Source organism: Bos grunniens, chromosome 15 (assembly GCF_055505025.1).
Source record: "Bos grunniens cultivar Pamir isolate PY7600 chromosome 15, Bosgru_T2T1.0, whole genome shotgun sequence".
In the NCBI taxonomy this organism is placed as follows: Eukaryota; Metazoa; Chordata; class Mammalia; order Artiodactyla; family Bovidae; genus Bos; species Bos grunniens.
The window spans coordinates 52,352,891-52,376,108 of NC_141179.1; the positions used below are offsets into that span (position 1 = coordinate 52,352,891).

Sequence of the window (23,218 nt, forward strand, 5' to 3'; positions counted from 1 at the left end):
ATAGGGTGGAAGAAGATTCCCAGTGGACCACAGAGAGATGTGCATGCTAAATTAGACATCTGAGCGTTATCTCACAAGCATAAGAAATTACTGCAGGTTTCCAAACAGTGCAGTAGTGGGGTTTTGCAGAGTAAAGGTTGGTTTGGAAAGGAGCCTAGAGGTAGGGAGACCAAGAAGTCTTTTCCAACAGTCTAGGTGAGAGAGACAAAGTCTGAACCAGAGTATGGGGACAGAGGGGAGAAGATGCACTTGAGAGAAAACTCTAAGAAAGATGAGTGTGGTAAAAAGTGAGGGCAAAGTCATCAGACACTTTAAAATTCCTTTCTTGTTTGGGTGACAGGTATTGATGATGCCATTCACCAACTAGGAAATATGGAATAAAGTCTGGGGGACAGGGCTGGGTTTGGTTCATTGAGTATGAGAGGTCTACAGAATATGAAGCATCACAAACTAGTGGAGACACAAAAATGCCTGATTTGTTCTATGGCAAATGTGTAGGCTGGTCTGGTTAGAAAACAGGTGGTACAAAAACATGGAGATGAACACTCAAATGTATTTCACATATGGAGTTAGGTGAGCAAAAGGGCAAAAAGCAAAAACTCCTGCCAAGAATTTCTGCTCAAGGCAACCCTAAGGCAAGCGTTTTCTAGATGAGGGATAAAGAAGGCTGAGCGCTGAAGAATTGATGCTTTCACTGTGGTGTTGGAGAAGACTCTTGAGAGGACCTTGGACTGCAAGAAGATCAAACCAGTCAATCCTAAAGGAAATCAATCCTAAAAAGCCATTGGAAGGACTGATGCTGAAGCGCCAAACTCTGGCCACCTGATGCGAAGAGCCAACTCATTAGAAAAGACCCAGATGCTGGGAAAGCTTGAAGGCAGGAGGGGAAGGGAACAGAGGACGAGATGGTTGGATGGTATCACCAACTCAATGGACATGAGTTTCAGCAAGCTCTGGGAGACAGTGAAGGACAAGGAAGCCTGGCATGCTGTAGTCCATGGGGTCACAAAAAGCTGGACACGACTGAGCAATTGGAACAACAAGAGATGAATAGCACGTGATGTAAGTGTTGGAAGTAGGGGGATCCTTAGCTCATTTTCATTTGGGGTGAGTCTCCTGGAAGTTGTGGGCTTTCAGGAGGTCAGCCTCATTTCCCACTCTCCCCATAATCCAGCACAGACTATCCTCAGAGGTGGCAGGAGGTTCTGTGACCAGAAAGCAGCTGGGAGCAATTGTCAGTAGGGAGGGAAAGACTCTGGATAAAGCCGAGTTCAAAGTGGACTATAATAAGAGCTCGGGTCCCCAGGCTTCAGCACCCCTCCTCCCCCTTCTGCAAAGACAGCTGAGACCAAGGCAGCCGAGCCTGGGGTCTGGGCTGAATTTAGCAGTCATAATTATACTGCTGACGTCTGGGGCACAGCCACAGTCTCTGCAGAAGGCAGCAGCTTTTGTTCATGCGCTAAAAACACACCATCCTCAAACATGCTAATCGCATGTCTGCTTCCATCTAACAGCATTGAAGGGAGGCTGAGGAAAGGGCACACAATGCCCACACATCTGGCTAATTCAGTTATGAGGCCAATCAATCTTGATGGGTTGTCTATAAAACACCAACCACCCCAAAGGACTGAACTGACCAGATGTTTAAGCTTCTGTTGACCAATCCCAGCCTAATGTCCATAGCAGGGAAGAGGGGTTATCAAGAGATGGCTTATGCTTCCACTCACAGGTCTATTGCCAAAGCTAAGTAAAGCCTCTGCTTGAATGAGAAGCATTAGTACATCAGAGCAGTGGTTGAGCCAGGCTCACTGGCATGAAATACACTCAAATATACAGACCTTTACTCTAACCTTAAGGAAAACAGGAGGCCTTATTTACAGTTGGCTTTGAGAACAACCACAGAAACAGAAACTGATGAAACAGTCTGCTAACTGCACTTCCCAGCAGGAAGAGAATCAGGAGTACAGAGGCAAGTACCTTTAACTATGACATTAAACATCACAGGTTGCAGTTCTGGGCACAGGAACTGTGTGTTCATCACTGATGTCTGCTTTTCACCACCACCACCACCACCACCCCGGCATCAAGTTTGATAAGAATTACTTATCTCCCTCATAAAATTGTTGCTTGAAAAAAAAAAAATCAGAAGCCACTGCCAAAAGGAGTCTTCCAGTTAATATTATGCCCAACCACAGTCACCAGGCAACAATCACCAAAAATAAAAGTGGAAGGGTAGTGGGGAGATTAGGAAAAGGAGAAGACAGGGAATAGACTTGAAATCTATACCAAGAAAACCATTTCAACCCAGAGCTTCTTGCTGGTGCTAATGATTCCATTTTTTCTCAAAGGGGCTTTTCCCTAATCAATTCTAAGGACTTTACCAAATCTGTCTCAGAGTCTAGGCTTTATGGCAAACCAGATGGATGAACATAGGTAAAGGAAACTTACAACTTTTTTTAGAAAGTGATGAGAGAAGCACAAATTAAAAATGAGGATTTGTTATGATAGCCCATGACCAGAACAGCACTTGGCATCCAGTAGGAGTTTAATAAATATTTTCTGATTGAATAACTGTAACAGTTATGATAAACCTTTGTCTACTTTGCAGGTTCCTAGTCACTCTTCTGTCCCGTCATGGGTGACACTCAAGGTTGAGTACTCAGCCCTTGTCCCTTTCTGTCTGCATCCATTCTCTTTTAGAAAAAAAATTGTTCCAATCTTTACAAACTATCCCAGTGGTTCTCAATCCTGGCTGTACATTTAGGATTATATGAGAAGCATTAAAACTGTATCAATACAAAACTGAAGAAAATATTTGTAACATATATCAGAAAAATAGCTAATATCCTTAACTTGCAAAGAACTTTTAAAAATCAAGAGAAAAACAAAAACCAAAAGTCCCAGAAAAAAATAGGCAAAAGACATTTTGGCAGACAATTGAAAAAAGGAGAAAAATGATTCTTAAACATTTGAAATGGTGCCCATTTCACTCACAGTAAGAGAATCAAACTAAAACTATACCAAAGTACTCTATTTCACCTATTAGATTGGTAAAAGTTCAAAAGGTTGGCAATATACAATGTTGGCAAGGCTGTGAGAACACAGCCACTTTCACACAATATAAGTAGAAATGCAAAAGGCACAACTTTTATGGAGGAGAAATTTGCAATACCTAACCAAGGGCATACATTTACCCTTTGACCTAGCAATAGCGCTTGTAGAACTCTGCTGTAGAGATGCACCTCCCATTATTCCAAAATGTACGTGTAAGATGCTATTCACATAGCATTATTTTTAACTACCAAAGCACAGCATATATAGTTCATACACACAATGGATTACTATGTGACTACAAAAAATAAGGACGATCTCTGTGAAATGATTACCGAGTGACTTCTAGAAAATATGGTTAAGTGAAAACAAGCAACTGCAAAGAGCATGTATAATACATTATCTTTTATGTAGGAAAAAGGAGAAATAAGAAAACATATATATATTGGCTTAGACAACGAAATACAGGAAGGACAAACTAGAAAACAATCAAAATTGGTTATCTATTACACAAGGGGTCAGGGCTTACTGAGGAGAGCAGGAAAAGGTTGAAAGCAACACACAGGAGGGAGTTTCACTTCTCTGACTATACCTTTTTGTACAGTTTTTAGAAAAAGATTAATGGTCTATATATTCAAACAACAAAACTAAAACAAGGAAAGGTAGAGGAGAAAAACCCTAAAACTGAAAGCGTGTTGAAAAAATTAACCCAACTGCATTTCAAATTAACAACATAAACACCCTGAAAGGAAAAACACCCACCTAAATAACCAAGGAACTAGTATTTGACTATATACCCTCAGCCTTGGATGGAGTAGCTGGGCCAACTATAAACATATCCTGACCTGAACTCTTTTAGTAGTTCGTTTTCTATAGTGGTTTGGCTGAAGAAGGTCTGAAGACTTTTTGGATATATTATAGGATTAAACAAATGAGTTGTGTATCAGGGCTATTTGGAGTCAGAATTCTCACTACAGAAGAAGGGACACAGAAATGTGAAATGTGTGAGGACAAGGAAGAACCCTGTAATGATGGACTGGAATGGGAGGTATTGGTATTCTCAGGACTTCTAAAATAGGTACGTGCATATGCATATAATATGCATATACATAATAGTGTGTATATGCATATGCGTGTGTGTAATAAGTACACCTAGTACTCATGTTTTGGTCTCCAATACAATTGCCCACTAAAAAAGTCTTAGGACTCTCAGAGAAATGGCTGATTCCAGGGCAATGGCAAGGTGGATATAAGGTAAGATTGAAACATCTAGTTATGCAAGAAAATACGGAAATTAAAAAAAAAAAAAAAGATGCAGGTATGGCACTCTGGCCAAATCTGAGATAATTTTAGCACCAATATAACCACTAAGGGCAGTAATACATTATAGAACCCTAAAGCAATAGTATCCATAAGCACACATAACAATAAATAAATAAGTGAGAGAGAAGGAATTCTTGTTGATCACAGAAATGCCAGTTGCTGGTCAATTGTGGAGTGAGTGCTCACCCTTTTGAATTTTGTACTGTGTGCAAATTAACTATTCAAAAACAGGAAGAAAAATAAAACATTTATAAAATATCTCTGACAGTGCAGCAGGCAGAATAATGACCTCTAATGATGTCCATGTTTGAATCCCTGGAACCTGAGAATGTATTAGTTACTCAGCAAAAGGGAATTAAGGTTTTTCATCAGCTGACTTTGAGATGCAAAGATTACCCTGGATTATCTAGGTGGGCTCAACATAATCACAAGAGTCCTTACAAGTAAACGAAGAAGGCAGAAGAGTCAGTGTCAGAGTGGTGGAACGTGGGAAAGACTTGAGGGATTGTGCTAGTCTGGGGATGGAAGGGGCCAAGATAAGGAATGTCTGAGACAAGGCAGCCTTGAGAAGCAGCAAATGGCAATAAAACAGATACTCCCTGAGTCTCCAAAAAGGAACACAACTCTGATGACACTTTGATTTTTGTCCAATGAGACCATTTTAGACTTATCCCCAGAACCATAAGTTACTAAATTTGGGTGGCTTTAAGCTGCTAAGTTTGTGATCATCTGTTTGCAGCAGCAATAGGGAGGCTACCTAAGGAAAGCTACAGTGGCTGCTTCTGAGGGGGACCAGGGGTGTGGAATGGAGATTTCCTTTTCACTACACATCCCCTGGTACTGCTTGAAATGTTGATTTTTTTCCCCCCACATTTTTTAAAGTAAAAATCACTGCAGCGCTAAACAAGCCAACAATAGACAATCACTTCAGGGACTCTCTACTGGCTTCAGAGTTGAGCACAAGTCCTCAGGCTCACCCCAAGGTCCTCCATGCTCCGGCCTTCCCCTGCTCACCATCTGACAGGTGGCCAGTTTCCTCCAGGTCTCAAACATGCAAGGCTCATTTCTGCTCCTCCCACACCTGAAAAGCTTCCCTCCTCCCTCTGCTGATCTATTCTGCCTGTCCTTCAGGATCTGCCTCCAGGCCCTCTCCTCCACGAAGCCTTCTACAATGCCAACACTGATCTTCCCCTCCTCACCTCATTTATTACATTCACTGGTTTTTTTGCTTCCTGGCCTTTGTTTATTAGAGTTTCATTACCTACTGTCATGGTGTTCTCAGCGTGCTTTGTGTTTGGGCCTTTTCACTGAACCAGCGCTCTACAGTGTGCAGTCTGAAGGAAGGGCCTGTATCTTTCTTTCTACTCCTGCAACGCCTGGTGCGCATTTATAAATAAACTCAGTCAGCAAACATTCACTGAGCATCTATCATGTGCTAAGGATAGTGCAAGGTGCTAGGGATATAAGTCCTGCAGATCCAGACCCTAACCTGTGTAATGAAGGCAAGATCTATTAATCAGATAACTGAATAGCTATTTGCTGTGTTAAGAGTGATAAAGAAATTATACAGGCTGCTTTAAGAGCAGAGTAACCTTTCTAGGAACCTCTTCTAAGGGATGCTGGTGGTCAGCTGCAGGAAATTAATTAATAGCTGCTGAATAAATGTGAATACTTAGATTTGCAATTAAATCAGAGGGCAATTATTCATTCAGAATTACAAAATATGAAAATTAAAAGGAGCTTTGAGACTGCAATCCAACTAACTTTATAGGTGGGGAAAACGAAGCCCAGTGAGGAGGAAGGGACTTACTCAAGGTTCCATCCACTGCAAGGCCAAGTTAGTGTAGGTCACATTAGTGCTGCATAGGGTTCATTACTAAGGGAGTTTCTGAAGGATTCCTGAAGTGGCAGACTCCTTTCTTTGGCTGCACTTAAAAGAATTTTTCATTTCCAAAATGATGTTCAGGCAGAAGACTGTGGGATCAGCCTACAGAGAGCATTTCTGCTGTGTTCTCCGTGGGACGCTGCTAGGCCTCTGTGTAACACAGCAGAGTATATGAAAGCTAGATGTGAACTCGTTTAGGGAAGGGAACTTTGGTTCTGACCCATCTTACCCTGGGATGGACCTCCGCTGCTATTTTGCAGGTCCTGACCTCTATGGACTAAGGTTCTCCTTCTTAAAACCCGTGCTGCCCTTTCTCTCTGCATTCTACCCAAGAGCACACTCACTGGATGGGCACGAGTGGGCTGACAAAGGGCAGCCGACCCTGCCATGGGAAACTGGAATCCTACTCAGATGTTTCCAGGCCCAGTGCAGGTGGAGAACACAGAACAGACCTGGCCCAACAAACGCTGACCTCTCCCTCACCCAAGGGAGCCTTGGCCTCCAGCTGCCACTCTTGGTGATGAGCTCATGCCGGATACCAGCCAGGCTCATCTGAGGACTGCCTGGAGCCGATTAAAGCCTTGATGAAATGCGGGTGCCTGGTGGCAGGTGGCTCTGGAGAGCTGGGGCTCTGGCGCCCAGGCACTCTCATCTCTAACTCAACTAAAGCAGCGACTCCTCTACGTCCACAGATCTGGGATACAGAAACACCCTTCCCTAGGGACAGCTCATCATTCTGCACTGCCCAGGCCAAAGGCAGAGGACAGGCCTTGGGGTCACTAAGGACCCTCTTTAGCCCTGACCTACTATGTGAACTGCAATGGCATCACTACAGAATCCCTCCGTTCCCCACTGTGCCCCTGACTGGACGGCTGCGTCTCTCTGGATGACTAATGGCTGTCACTCTCCACAGGCTTTCCTCAAGTTAAGTGACCGGTTGACATCTACACTTCAGGTTTCCATGTTTATACCATTTGCTCAGGGAAGACCTCCCTCATCTGCTTCAGACTAGCTTAGGCCTCCATTACACTCCTACCACCTTCTACTTTTCCTTAATACTACTTCTCTCAGTGGTAATTAGCTAATAATTTTGTGATTATTTGCCTAGATGTCTATACCCTGCCAGACTAAGCTTCATTAAGAATGAATAATTTGGGAATTCCCTGGTGGTCCAGTGGCTAGTTAGGATTCCATGCTTTTTCACTGCAAGGGTGTGGGTTCAATCCGTGGTTGGGGAACTAAGATCCCGCAAGCCGTGTGCCTCAGCCAAAAAAAAAAAAAAAGAATGGGGTGTGCTATACTTGTTAAATTAATAACTGGAAACCGATAAAAATACCAGTATGGGTAAGAGAAAGTTTTTCAGGTAACTTTTTAATAGTATTCTTTAAAAAGAAACTTTTATATCAGAGGGTCCCCTCCTATACAGCACATTAGCTATGGGACCAACTAGTCCAAGGCTACAACCAGGCACCATCCAAGCCAATCTTTTCTGGTTTTGAGTAGCATAGAGGATTTTATTACTTTCCTTTTTTTTTTAAATAGCTTTACATACCATAAAGTTCACCCATTTAAAGTATACAGTTTAATGGGTTTTTTTTAAAGTATATTTACAGAGTTGTATAACCATAATCTAATTTTAGAATACTTTTATCATCCCCCAAAGAAACCTAGCACCCATTAGAAGTCACTCTCTATCCCTCCACAGAAAATTGCTGGCATGGAGGGTTTTTAGGTCCGTATCCAAAATAACCAGAAGAAAACTTTAGCATCCAGTAATCTGATATGATTTCTTCATCATACAGATGAAAAAAGTGATTCCACAGAGAGGCTGTGATCTGCTGGAGGTCCTCCTGGGATGAGATGGTGGCAGAGCTGGGGCAGACCACGGTCTCCAGTTCCTGCATCCTAACGGTACTGCTTTGATCTCTCTACCACGTAATGTGTCTGTGTATCCCAAACTGCTTACCCCTCTGGACTTTAAGCAACTTGAGGGCAGAGGCTATATTCAGCTCATCCGTCTTCCCCTCTTGCCCAGGAGTACCGTTAGAGCAATGATGCTTGAAGTGCAGTCCACATACTGGTGCTGGTCTGTAAACTTTGTTACCAGTCATCGATGAGGTAAGCACAGTAAGTACGAGTAAGTGTCCAGAAACTTTTATACCAACTTAAGAGTAATTTCGCCTGTTGAACCTGATGACAAATTTGGGCCTGTATTTTGTATGCCCTTTAAAATATAATTTTTCTAAAATGTTTAAAAAAAATAAAACTTGCAGAAGACAGGTTTTTCAGATAGTTGGAGCATCACTGCAACCCCTCCCCAACTCTCTTTTCCTTCTCCTTTCTCCCGTTTCCTCGAATCTCTTGCACTGACTCCTCTTCTTACGTGCTCACACCTGAAATGTAGGCTCTCTCAGTTGTGTTCTTGGGCCTCTTTAGCTCTACAACTCTTCACGGACAACTCAGTGTCCACCACCCTCAAGAGACTGACAACTCTCAAATCTTCATATTTAACTTATAGTCCTTTCTCTCCTGAGCTTCAGACTCATTTGTCCAACTGCCCACTACACATCTCTACAAGTGTGTCCCACAGGTCCCCCAGCTGGTCAACAGCTATTTGTAACTCACATACCATCTGCCAGCTGTGAGGTGTTTTCCTTAAGAACTGTGAATATGGCAGTAAAATAAAGAGACAAGGTCTCTGTGATGGTAAGGCTTTCATCCTAGTAGGGGGGAGAGGCCGATGATAAACATACAAACAAACATGATCACTTCAGGGACTGATAAGTACCACAAAGAATATAAAATAAGGTAATAACGATGCAAAGTAACTGGAGGAGCTACTTTACTATGGTGGCCAAGAAGGTCTCTGAGGAAGGGAATTTGAGTTGAGACCTGAATTCCCAAGGGGAGAGTGTTCCCATCACTGGGAGAGATTGGTACAGAGACCCTGAGATGGGAAGGAGCTCAGTGTGGCTGAGGGATGAAAGAAGGCCTGTGTCACTGGAGAGGAGTGAACACCGTGGGTGAGGGAGTGACTAGAGATGAGGTCACAGAAGGCAGGAAGGGTCTAGACTACGTAGAGCCTTGCAGGCTATGGTAAGGAATTTGGCAGGCTATGGTAAGGAATTTGGATTTTATGCTGGTTTCACTGGTATGCCAACGGAAGATTTTAAACAACAGAAAGACAGGGTTTACGTTTTAAAAAGATTCTCCTGGCAGTTATGTGGAAAATGGATTCAGGGAGACAAAAGTGGAAATGGTGAGACTAGTTAGGAAACTGTGGTGATTATCCAGGAGAACTGGATCGTCCTGCACTGGGACTAGAGTTACAGCAATGGGAATGGCAGAAAGGGGATGGTTCCAGATTACTTTAGAGGCACAGGTGACAAGACTTACTGAACAACTTGACAGGTACTGTAAATGAGAAAGAGAACTCAAACATGACTAAAATTTGTGGCCTGAAAACTAGATAGATGATTGTATCATTTACTGAGATGGGGAAGACTTGGGGAATATCAATTTTGGGGGAAAAAACAGAAGTATATTTTGGCCATGGTGACACTGAGACTGAGGAAAGAACTGGAGCCAGGCAAGTGAATTCAGTGGTTAGCAATAATTTTTTTTGAGGACTTTTAACTGTGAAGGGATGCAGAGAAATGAGGCAGCAGATGGAGGTAGATATGGGGGTCAAGGAAATTTTTAGTTTGCTTTGTTGTTTAAGATGGGTGATATTAAGGCATGTTTTCATGATGATGGGAATGAGCCAGCAGAGAGGAGAAAACAGACAATGCAGGAAAGATGGGATCATTGGAGGAACGAAGTAATTGAGAAAGCAAGTGGAAATAGAAGCCTGAGCAGAAAGCAGAGCTGAAATTGGGAACATCTTCCATTGTAGAGGTAGGATGGCAACACACGGGAGTACAGAGGCAGGGAGGCTGGTGAAGTGATGGTGGGATGGTAAGGTAGTTCTCTTATGACTGCAATTCATTTTCTTTATGAAGTGTGAGGTGAGATCATTAGTTTGGGAGTCAGGGAAGGAGACTGCTGGACGTCTGAGGAGAAAGAAGGTATATGAAAGTTGTCTCGGTCCAGAACAAGACTGTGATTTTACTCAAGAAGTATAGTGGGGTGGTTGGCAGTACTGAGTGTCTGAAATTCATGAACATAAATGTAAAGTGAGTCCAGTTAGCATGGTTTATGATTTTTTTTTTTCCTGAAGCAATATTCAGCTCTTCAGATACAGAATGAAGTAAAAAGAAATTGGGTTTAAGTAGGGTTAGTGTTTCATCAAGTTGAGTACAAAGAAGGAAGAAAGAAGCAAAGAAATAGTTAGAACACTGGACCGTGGAATCTGAAAGTGTGAGGGAGGGAGGAGGAAAATGTTCAAAGCAGAACTAGTCATTCCTCTGCACCTCAATTCCACCCATACCTCCTTCTAGTATTCATTACCTCAGCACAGGCACATACCATCTACCGGCCATCTGGTCCAGAATCTGGACCAATCTTGACCGCTCCTTTTCTCTCACCATCTGATCCAACTGATGCTACTCCTAAATCTTTCTGGGATCAGTCCTCCTCTCCCACTGCAACTGCCTTGCTTCAGGCTCCACCTAGACAATTAAAATAGCTTAAAAAAAAAAAACACTCTATTTATTTGGCTGTGCCAGGTCCCGGCATGGTCCATCTTTAGTTATGGCATATGAACACTTAGTTGCAACATGTGGGTTCAAGTTCCCTGGCCAGGGATCAAACCTGGGCCCCCTGCATTGGGAGCATGGGGTCTTAGCCACTGGACCACCAAGGAAGTCCCTAATATAGCTTTCAAATGAAATAATTTTCCTTTCTTCAACCCTGCTCCTCCTAATCAATTTCTTCCCCTATTTTTCTCTAACCTTTCTTTCAAGTCTAATGTATATACACAAAAGTACAAAAAGTGCATAAGGATACAGGTCAAAGAATTTTCCCAAGGTGGAAGTATAACCAGTATCTAGATAAAGAGGCAGAACATTAAACACTTCTGAAGTCCCTGTGTGTCCTTCCCCAGTCACTATCTGCCCTCTTGAGGGTAACTGCCATATTGACTTCTTACACGCGATGGTTTGTCTATTTTGAACTTTCCCATTGGAGGAAAAGTTCTATTTTCTTAGCATATCTTATGTTACAGGCCTTCATTACTGGCTCTTGCTTTCCATTCTTCAATCCACACCCTACAAATTCAGCTCTTCTGAATTCAGCATGCTGCTTCCTACTCCATACCTCTGAACATGCTGGTCCCTCTGCACCTTTCTCTCTCTACCTGGTAAACTCACACTCATCCTTTAAGACTTCATGTAAACTCCATCTCCTATAGCATGCTCTCCCTGCTCTCTTCAGAGATTTAAATGGTCTTTTGTGTTCCACTAGCACCTTCTATACACCTCCATTAATACACCAGATGGCAATTTTTGGCTAAAATGTGTGATTTCCTCACCGACCTATGAGCTCCTTAAGGGCAAAGACCATGTCTGGATCATCTTTACTTCCCAGGTGCTGAGGGTGAGTGTGACAGGAGAGATGCTCAGTTAAGTGTTTGAAAAATGAACGAGAAGACTCACCCAGGGAGCTGGAAGAGGTCCTTGTAATCAGCTACCCTAATCTCTCTATTTTACTATGGAGGAGAAAGGACTTGCCTAAAGGAGAGAGGGTTTGCTGGTGGCAGAGCCAGAACATCTGATCTTCACCCAGGGCTCATTCCCCTTCCCTGTACTGCTGGCGAGAATCAGAGGATGACATTTCCAGAGAGCACAGCCTGAGGCAAAACCAATCCCTTCCACATCGGGCAGCGCAGCCAGATGGGCAGACACTGAAGTGGAACAAGAAACAGAGCTTTAAGTTTTTAGCCCCAACAACAAACTAACAGGCTGTTAAAGGGAATATACCAGCACTGGAAAGGTTCCTTGCCTTAGGCAGTGATGGTGGGAATTTAAGGACGGCTGGTTAACACTAACAACTGAGCCCTATACTTGGACAGAGGGACGAGGAAGAGCCAAGAAAGTAAGTAGGAAAGAGGCTAAGGGAAGCACTGGGGAAGGTATCATTAGGTGTCAGAAAGCCCGGCATTTCTGAGGTGATGCACACTGGTGGCTGAAAAGGCAGGGGAGGGGCACTGTGACTAAGACAGCTTCATACGTGAAGCTCTAGACACTAAAGCAAGTGGCCCAGGAATCAAAGACACCACATCTCCAGTGGTATCCAATCTACAGTGGCTTTGGAGGTTCTGGCGCATCCAAATAGGTATTGAACTATGGGCGGGGCACTGTGGCAAAGAAGGCAGGGAAAGTAACACACAGTCTTCGTCCTCAATCAACCTCAGTGCAGTAGAGGGGGGCTGGGCCCAAATCCCAGGGAACAGGGCAGACCTTAGAAGGCAGGCAGCATGAGAGGTGGGTACTGGCTGGTAGAAACCATTCTGCTAGGCTGAGAAACAAAGTCTTGAAGGGAAAGGAGAGGCAGAAAGACCTGCAAGGGTAAAGGCACTGAGGTGGAAACACGGAACAGACATTATAATGGTGTAACTGGAGCCATTAGGGCAGCAGTGGGAAAAAAGTTAAGTGAGGGTCAGACTGCTGCTGCTGCTGCTGCTAAGTCGCTTCGGTCGTGTCCGACTCTGTGCGACCCCATAGATGGCAGCCCACCAGGCTCCACCGTCCCTGGGATTCTCCAGGCAAGAACACTGGAGTGGGCTGCCATTTCCTTCTCCAATGCATGAAAGTGAAAAGTGAAAGTGAAGTCGCTCAGTCGAGTACGACTCTTAGCGACCCTATGGACTGCAGCCTACCAGGATTCTCCATCCACGGGATTTTCCAGGCAAGTAGAACAACTCTAAAACCAGGTTAACAAATTAGGATGGGTAGGATTCCCTTTAAAAAAAATATGTAAGTGCTGGGTGTTTTGAAGTTAGTAACACATTATATGTAGAGTGCCTACTCTGCGGAACCTACACATGCCCAATCCTGACAAAACCTTAAAGGGTAGGTGGCACACTCTTATTCCAGATGAGGAAAGAGGACTTCAGAGTGGTCACAGCTTCCCCAGGACAGATGGCTATTAACTGGCAGGGCTGTATTCAGATCCTGACTCCACAGTTTATGCTCCTTCCTTGCAGCCTTTCTCATCTGGGGCTTCTCCTCTGAACCACAACTGGGAAATTATTTGAGTAATGATTTTTTCAATTCTCCCAGGAATAGCACATAACTTGTACCACTTCAGATAGGAGAGAAATTAATAACCCTGTGTATAACAGATGCCTGAGAGCATTAGAGTTTAATTTTCCAGAGGAACCCTGGATGAGAAAGGCTGCATGGTAAGAGATATGTTTTAGGAAAATGGATCTGTGAAAGTAGGATCACATTCCTGGGACGAAAAAGCTGTGAAAGCACCTTAACGGCCTTGGAACCACAGGGATGAGTCAGCTCCAGGGGCTTGAGGAAGGAGGCTCCCCACCTTCTCAAATTACTCGTCTTTTCAGCAGTCCTGCCTTTCCTTCCTTCCTCTAACCTTTTCCTGTATGTGGCAGTCAAGTGCTGAAAACAGGCCTTTCTGCTCATAAGACAGCGACCCACGAAGAAGCAGCATTTTTCAAGAGGAAAACCACAGAAGCCAGTGGATCCACTTTTCTGTGGAGGCTGGGGGTATAAAGCTGGCACCGGACTCAGAACTCTTGCACACAAATCCATCTGGCAAACTCTCACTGCCCTCCCCGACAAGGCTGAAGCAAGCCATCCTCTGGGAAGCCTTCTGTAACTGACCCTACCTCCCTGCTCACCAGGCAGAAGCAGGTATTTCCTCCTTGGTCTCCCCAGAGCCCTTTGTCCAGAACCCTGCTGGGGCACGCGCCTGCCGTCACTGCCTGTTTCCATATCTGTCTCCTCCACCAGTCTGCGCCTCTCTCAGGACAGTTTGCCAGATCCACCTTAGATGCCCTGAGGTCAAAGGTGACAACTGGCTTACCCAGAGTCACACTAAAGAGCTGAGATTTAAACCCAAGTCTGTCTGATCCCCAATTTTGTGTTCTTCTCACTATGTTATGGGGCCTCCTGAAGATGAAGTGGCCTTTCTGTGCTAAGCACCCATCGCGACAGTGAAGTGTTCAGAGGCAGCACTGTCAGAGCAGACCAGACCACCTGGAGAGGCTTCCTTAGAGGATCTAAGCTGAGAAGAGAGGGAGTGTGATGGTGTTTTGGGCAGGGTGGAGAAGCTGTAGGCAGAAACAGAATGAAGAAGTCTTAGATAGGAGTACAGATTTCATGGGGAAGGAATGGGATTATAGCTGCCAGGGTGAGCATTTGATTTCTTTACACAATCATGGAGAATCTATCTGTACTTGGGACCTTTAAAGACGTCATCACTAATCCTCACGCCCACTAATCCCTGTGATGCTTCCCAGATGTTATTTACTCATTTGGCTGTGGTGGGTCTTCACTACTGCATGCAGGCTTTCTCTAACTGTGGTGGGCGGGGGCTACTCTTTGTTGCAGTGTGGGGGCTTCTCACCACAGTGGCTTCTCTCATAGAGCATGGGCTCTAGGTGGGCTTCAGTAGTTGCAGTTCAGGGGCTCTAGAGTGCTGGTTAAGCAGCTGTGGTGCATGGGCTTAGTTGCTCCACAGTACATGGGATCTTCCTGACCCAGGGATCAAACCCATGTCCTCTGCATTGCAAGGTGGATTCTTAACCACTGGACCCCAGGAAAGCCCCTCCCAGCTGTTATTTTACAGACAAGAAAACTGAGGCTTAGAGAGATAAGGTAACATGTCTAAGCCAACAGAGCTAGTAGGTGGGGGAGCTGGGATTCAAACCCAGGCTGGCCTGACTCTAAAGCCCTGTTTATTACTCCATGCTGCCTCTTAAGGGGTCAGAGAACCTCCCACATTACCAGACTGCTGCTGCTGCCTGGACCTCCCCCAGCTCTCATGTGGGGACTGCTGATCAGAGGGCGAGTGCGGCTGCCCCCTCTAGCTCCAACCCTCTAAGATCTGGGGGCCCTAAATCCTTGTGGACTGAGCAATTTTAAGGACAAGAGTTGTGTGTGGATCCCATGAGCACAGGCTGGCCCCATGTCTAGGCCTGCTTTGGGTCTCACAGAGAAAGTCTCTAAGGTGCTGCAGCAAAGCCAGTGGCAAATATAGGCTGAAAAAGCTGGACGGTCAGGAAATCAGGGGCTGCCCTCCCTGAAACCTTCTGGAGGTCAGCTGAGGTCAGAAACTTTGGAAATGTTACTGGCAAGAGCCCCTAGGACAAGGGAACAGGATCCTGCCTCTCGGTTGGCTGGTCACACACACAAGCAGACCAAGAGAGGTCAAGGGGGGAGGGAGGTCAGAAGTTGGCAAGCCTGCAGGCCCTGAGGGATGGCCACTTGTTCAGGTCAGAAAGGGAGAAATCAGTGGGTTAATGGTTTTGGCCCTTGAGGCTGGGAGGCTAGGGCAGGGGGTGTAAATGGATTCTGGGTAAAAAGGCAGGTGGGTGAAGTGTAAAGATGGGGGCTAAGGGCATCTGTTCCAAGTCAACAGGCAGGAACCATGCCCCTGGAACGGCTCAAATGGCCAGCCTTGGCCTGGGGGGTAAGGGTGGGGTGTTTCATAAAAGGCCCGTGCTTCTTCATTTTAAAGGTGTTCGATCTGCAAGGCTGGGGAGAGGGACTCTTTGTAGAATGAGTTTCTTGTCCATTTAGGGGCTGATGGGAAGTGGGGAATGTAAACCACTGGACAATAGCTGGGGGTATTGATTGATTTTAAGGCACGGCAGAGAGAAGCCCCATAGTGAACGTTCTAATTCTTAGCTACAAATGTCTCTCTTTGGAGAGCTTTCCAAAGGACAAAGTGAGTAGCATGTTACTTGGGGACGTTTTCTAAGTCTCTGCTCCTGTAAACAGTGAGTTCTTGCTCCAAAAGCACCAGTCATCCTAGATGCTGTCACCATATCCGTGAGCAGTGCTGCCCCTCGCAGTGTTCATTCCCAGACCAAGGTGCACACTGGCTGCACTGGGGCAGGTCCCTTGTAGGCTGTGGCTATGGGCCAGGCCTGGGTCTTAAGTCAGTGTGATTGTGGTGGATGGAAGGTGGTAGGACTTGAGGATTACTGGGAAACCCTTCCAGTCCAATCACAAACACTAGAAGATGATATGGGGACACTGGGCTAGAGAGGCGAAGATTCTAGGGCTGAAAGTACTTTATTTGAAGATGGGGTTTTGAAACAGTGATTGACTGCAGAGGACAGCTGGCAGAAGATACTAAGAAAATCATACCTACTTAAAAGAATCTATTTAAACCAGTCACAGCAGAATTAAAATGGAATGGGCTCCCAGGGAAGAAGGAGGGTTCCCTCAGTCTCTGAGAGACTTCAAAGAAAGACCAGCCAGCTAGCTGCTGGAGAGGTTTCTGCCAGGAGGAGAGAGGGCGGGCAATCAGGTAAACTGGAGGACTTCCAAAGATCCTTCGAGCTCCCAGGTTCTATGAAGAATGACCACTGACAAGGAATGCCTTGGTGTCCAGGCCCAAGAGAGGGTCCCTAAACCTTCAAAAAGTGCAGTGAAGGCATAAAACAGGAAGTCAGTGCCATAGTGCCATACCAACTCAGGGGCCTGGGCACCATGCATCCTCGCAGGATGCTTTCCTCACTCTCCAAAGGAGAGGCTGGAGTAAGATAAGGGCAAGTGACTGCCTGGGAGGCCTCTGGCAGGTACCAGATCTGGACAGGACCAGACCAGCCTGAGTATGGGGATGGTATGTATTATCCCTCCAATACATCAGTGCTCTCCAAAAGAAGGGTAGTCAAACATTTGATAAAGATTTATTGAGTGTTTACTGTGTGTTAGGTACTATGTCAGGTGCTAGAATGAATCAGCCATAGTTCTCGCCCTCAGAGAGCTCAGAGTCAAGTTAGGGAGAAGGCTACTGAACACACACACAAAATTCAAGATTGCAACAAATGCAACCATGGAAAAAGAATAGGGTGCAATGAACCAGAGTGATGGAAGAGGCCTGATTTAGACTGGGGTGGGGCAGGGGGATCAAGGTGGATGTCTTTTGAGTCTGAGGTTAGTAGAGATTTGAAGGCTCTCCCCCCTTGGTCCACCAGTCCTGCTCTGGAGGACACAGGGTAGAAGAGAGGATACTTTTGGGGAACGCAACAAGCAAAACTCAGAGCATGAACGTTCAGGAAGGATGGCATGGTACACCACACAACCGTAGGCAAAGAACACACTCCAGCCACATGAGGGTGAATCCCGCATGCACGTGGCCACTGTCACAGAGTACAGGCAGCTTTGAGGCTTTCCAGTCTGGGAGGGCAACACGGCTTTGGGGAAGCTTGGCATTCCTGGAGGAGAGAGGCAGCTAAGTCCACACTTCCTGCCGACTAAGCCCTCCGCCCCACTCACCCATGCTCTCACCTCCATCAAGCAGCTCCTTGACAGTCCGGTAGTCATCAGCGAGGACAGCATAGTGTAGGGCTGTGCAACCCTTGAAGCTGGCGCGGTTGTTCAGCCGGTTGTTGAAGTCATCCTCTCGGGTGACCAGGACTAGGGGGACAGCAACACAAACCCTTTCATTAGCAACAAATGCCAAGAGCCACCAATTTCACTTTCTTCCTCTTGGCATTTTTATTCCCTCATTCACTCATCTACTTCCTTAATAAACAAATAATGGCACCTACTATGTGCCTGGCCATCTGTGCTGGGAAAGAGGAAGAAAAACAGAGCCCGGTTAATTCCACATAGGTTTACTGACATCTATTATGTGATAAGATTCGTTTGGGGACATAGAAATGAATCAGATATGGTCCCTAACCTAACCTGACAAAGGAGGCAGACAATAAACTGATGTTTACAGTATTGCCTGAGATAAATGCTATTATATAACAGGATGATATAAAAAGCCAGAAGGGAGCTTAGCTCAATTTGGGCATGAAGAAAGGATCTCAAAAGATGAGAGTCTTGAAGGGTGAAGAAAAGCAGGCAAGGGCAAGACAGAGGGCAAGTCAGGAGGCAGACAGAGGGTGTTCTTAGCAGAACAGTAACATGCCTCCTCTGTGCTCTGAAGATGTTTACAATCTAATATTTAATATTTTGTAAAGGATTTTTAAATTTATAAAAGCCATTAAGAATTTGAAACTACAGGAAAGTATAAAGGAGAAAAAGCATGATTATCTCAGCAATTTGAGAAATGGCATTTAATATTCTGGTATATGTCCTCTGATATCTATATTGATATTGATATGGACATTAGTAGATAGAAGATACCTGCATATATATCCTACATGTATATCTTACAAATTTGGAATTAATATATTGCAATTTTGTAATCTGCCTTTTTTCCCTTAACAAAATTTACTGCGAGCATTTTTTAAAGGCAGAAAGAACAAGTATTGCATGTGTCAAAGAACCAAAAACCCCTAGGCTCACTCAAGTGTTTTTATTAGTGACTCTCTCTCTCTAAATTGATACAAAAGAACCTAAAATCAGTTGCATTACTTTACAGGACCCTCTGGGTTACTGATCACACATGTGCCTGTTCATCGGGATAGTCACGACTTATGCTTGCTGTCCTCAACAGTCCCAGTATGGACAATATTTGGAAGGCTACTTAAATTCTGGGGCCTTTCCTTGGGAACTAAGACCCTACAGAACAATATCTATCCTGTGAAGGTGATGGGGTTTCTTTCTGCCTCGTGTAGAAATTATCAGTGTACTTGCCTTATGTTCCTTCCTGAGCTTAGTTTACTGGAGGTGGAATTTGGGTCCTACCTACTTGTACCTGCTCCTCCCTCAGTCCACGGCACAGGGCCTGCACAGGGCAGGCTCCTCCTACTTCCTACTGGATAAAGGCATGTAATTCAGTCAAGAGAGAACCTTGCCTATGTAGTCAAAAGCACCAGACAATTCTTAAGCCATTCTTTTCCAAGATGTCTTGGAATGGAGTTTATGCATTTCCCCCTCCTACAAAACTGAACTTCCTATTGGAAAGCCAGCAGACTGTCACGCTTCTTCCTAAACCTAACAGAGATTTCACCTAGATCACTTCATGGCAAATAGATGGGAAACAATGGAAACAGTGACAATTTTCTTGGGCTCCAAAATCACTGCAGATGGTGACCACAGCCACGAAATTAAAAGATGCTTGCTCCTTGGAAGAAAAGCAACAACAAACCTAGACAGTGTATTAAAAAGCAGAGACATTATTTCACCAACAAAGGTCCATCTAGTTAAAGCTATGATTTTTCCAGTAGTCACATATGGATATGAGTTGGACCATAAAGAAGGCTGAGTGCCAAGGAATTGATGCTTTTGAACCGTGGTGTTGGAGAAGACTCCTGAGAATCTCTTGGACTGCAAAGAGATCAAACCAGTCAATCCTAAAGTAAATCAATCCCGCATATTCATTGGAAGGATTGATGCTGAAGCTCTAATACTTTGGTCACCTGATGCAAAGAGCTGACTCGTTAGAAAAGACACTGATGCTGGGAAAAATTGAAGGCAGGAGGAGAAGGGGATGACAGAGGATGAGATGGTTGGATGGCATCACCGATTTAATAGACAGGAGTTTGAGCAAGCTCCAGAAGATGGTGAAGGACAGAGAAACCTGGCGTGCTGCAGTCCAGGGTGTCGCAAAGAGCTGGACACAAATGAACAACTGAAGAACAACAACTGACCTTCTCTGCTCTTTGGCTGACATGGTCATTTCACACAATCTATGTAATTCCCCTAACTACTTTATATAGTGCTTGTTGCTTAGCCGCTCAATCATGTTTGATTCCTTATGACCCCATGGATGTAGCCCGCCAGGCTCCTCTGTCCATGGGATTCTCCAGAGAAGAATACTGGAGTGGGTTGCCATTTTCTTCTCCAGGGGATCTTCCCAATCCAGGGATTGAACCTTGGTCTCCTGCATTGCAGGCAGATTCTTTACTGACTGAGCCACCAGGGAAACAGGCATTATAATTCTCGTTTTATAGACGAGAAAGCTAAAGTACAGAGGTCATACAGTTAATAAGTGGTTGCATGAGGATTAGAGCCCAGGTCTAATCTGAGTCCTCACGCTATTTCCCCATCACATCATGCTTTCACCCTCATTTTGCAAATGAAGGAATCAGAGCCCAGATGTTCTGGTCCTAGCCTTGGCTTACACTCTCTCTTCTTTCCCTGCTCAAGTGAAGGTGCCAGCATACTCTCTATGGAACCTGCCCTAACAGAGATCGGCCTGAGGTTTGTAGATAACACCCAGGTAAGATGGCTTAGGTGGTAGTATTTCAAATGTTTGGTCAAAATGAAGTTGTTGGAGTATGTAACTGGAGAACAGACCATACTTCCTTATGGTCTGGTGAATCAGTGGTCCATCAGCTCTTCTGCACCAGAGGCTCTCCCAACTGATGACCCCCACCCCTGGAGTGTTATCTGACCTTTCCTGGAGTAGGGTAAACAGGAAGAAGGCCTCTGATTAGCTAATATATATGTCCAATGTACAATGGTATCTGCATGTTTCTCATGCAGGACCTAACTTTAGGACCTAACTCAAAGATTAACTCAAACTCTTAGTTGAGAACAGTCTTATCAAATCATGGCAAGGGATTTTGTTTCCAGCCTACTGCAGATTAGAAGAAGCAAACTAGAAGGCTGGGAAGAAGTTTTCAGAATCAAGTATGTGGATCACAGTCCAGAGCTCACCAGGCGGGGAGGGAAAATAACAGTACAACAAAAACCTGAAAGAGGAAGCCAGAGAGCACAGTACCTCAAGAGCCAGTAGGGCACCACTGAATTGCCACACAGGACATTAACTGCTAGATACAGTGATGAACATGAGGAAAAGGGATAGTTGGTTCAAGAAAGCAGGAAGGGTATAACCCATTTTACAAAGAAAAGATATCATCCATTCAAATTGTATTCTTAATGAACACCATGCATGGTGGAAGCTTCTGGAGATATACTAATGAACAAGATACCCTTCTTGACTCTAAGAAGTTAACATCTGATGCAAGAATCAGACCACTGAACGGACAAATCATAAGTGTGAGACAGAGTTATACATGGGATGCTTACCATAAAAAGCACAAGAACTCAAGGGGCACAGCTGGGCTATTTGGTTCAGGGACAAACATCAGCATAGTGGCAGTGTCACAGCCCAGCTAATAAGGAATGTCTATGAAGAGAGTCCCTGCTCCCCTCTGAGGTCTCCTCTCACCATCCCCTTCCTAATGCTCTTTCTAGCCTCTGAGCTTTTGCAAATACTATTCCACTGCCTGGAACATTTCCCTCTCTCTCACGCCATCAACTGACTAACTTCAATTCACTTTTAGGCCTCTGATTAAAAGTCACTTCCTCCAGTGATTCTTGCTAAGTTTGAGGTAGTTATTCCTCCCAAGAGCTTCCCTAGCACTTCAGGCATCTCCCAATTACAGTATATATTACCCATTCCATTGCAATCACCTGATTACCTGACTATGTTACCCACTAAACCAAAAGCACAATGAGGAAAGGAAGTGTGACTGTCTTCCCCACAGTTATACCCCCAGTGTCTGGCCATAAATATATGCTTGACAAACACTTGTTGAATCAGCAAATGCATACATAATACATAATTAAGGCCCTACTATTACCTTGTTTTGGAATAATAATAATACCACCAGCCAACAGTATTTAATGGAGGAAGGAGAGTATAGCTGTTAAATAAGTGAGCTCTGGAGCCAGATCACTTGTGTTTGGGTCCCAGTTCTCACTTTACTGACTGTGTAATCTTGGGTAACTTACTTAACCTCTCTGTGCCAAGTTTCTTTACCTGTAAGTAGAGATGATTAACATGTTCTCTCATGGGATATCATAAGGATTAAATGAGACACTGTGAGTAAAGGGGCTTGGAACAGGACCTAAGAGTACCTCTTAGCCACGGTCAGTTATTATCCCTACTGTCTAGTCTTATGCTTCCAAAAGTGTACTCTCTCTACAATAAAAGGTCTGGGAATTTCTGCATACACTTTTCCCCTCCAAGAGGCACAGTTCTGAGTAAGAACCATCTATTTAATTTGGTGGTGGTGTTTAGTTGCTATGTCTTTTGTGACCACATGGATTGTAGCCCACCAGGCTCCTCTGTCCATGGGATTTTCCCAGGCAAGAACATTAGAGTGGGATACCATTTCCTTCTCTAGGGGGTCTTCCTGACCCAGGGATCGAACCCACATCTCCTGCATTGGCAGGTCTATTCTTTACCACTGAGCCACCAGAGAAGCCCTAATTTGGTTATTACTCAGCAGTTTTATGTTTGGCAGCCTCTCCACCCACCCCGTTAAAATCCTGCAGCACTGGTGTTCCATGGAACACTCTGGAACTGAACAGTGCGTAACAACATATAAAGCATTCCCTTTACTTATTTACTTCAGAACGACCCTGTGAGGTGGAAGTTCACTCTCCCCGTTTTACAGATGGGGAAGCTGAAATAGAGCAAGGTGCACAGCCAGTCAGTGGTGGAACTAGGACCCTGTCCAGGTTGGCTAGACCCATTTTGTGTTCTTAGCAGTAAGCTCTTTTCCCCTTGTCACCCAGCTTTAGAAGCCCTGTCCCAGGAGATCTTACTGAAACCCCCAGATCATTAGATCTCTATCAGAAAAAAAAAGTGTCTAAAGGTGGGAAAGAGGAGGTGTGTGCAGCATACGCCCTCACATTCTTACTTGCTCTTGTGGAGAAAGAGGAAGCAAACCCACAGAAGCTAAAGTGACTCATTCAGGGCCAGCTCACCAGCTGGCCACCACGGTGGTCTTTTGAGGCCCAGTGTGTACAGCTGGTCCTCAGCCAGTGAACCATCCCCTTCCCAACAAAGACATCCACCAGCCCATCTCCAGCACAGGGGGAGATGGGCTCAAGCTCCTGCTTCCCCTCCAGGCCAGCCATCCCTGTCCCTTCACCCCTGTGGCCACAGAGGGAATGACACAGTATTACT

General features: G+C 44.9%; 1 protein-coding gene across 14 annotated transcripts in view; it reads right to left on the reverse strand.

The window, feature by feature from the left end:
* CLPB (ClpB family mitochondrial disaggregase) overlaps positions 1 to 23,218 on the reverse strand; it is a 141,632-nt gene that overhangs the window by 46,693 nt on the left and 71,721 nt on the right. For 12 of the 14 annotated variants that reach the window (XM_086340622.1, XM_086340620.1, XM_086340628.1 and 9 more), the window contains one exon: positions 17,686 to 17,814. In XM_086340622.1, coding sequence (XP_086196748.1) covers positions 17,686 to 17,814 — 129 coding nt within the window. Of the gene's footprint in view, positions 1 to 17,068; positions 17,613 to 17,685; positions 17,815 to 23,218 lie in introns of those variants that run through there. The other 2 variants (XM_086340635.1, XM_086340633.1) reach the window with 1 other exon arrangement.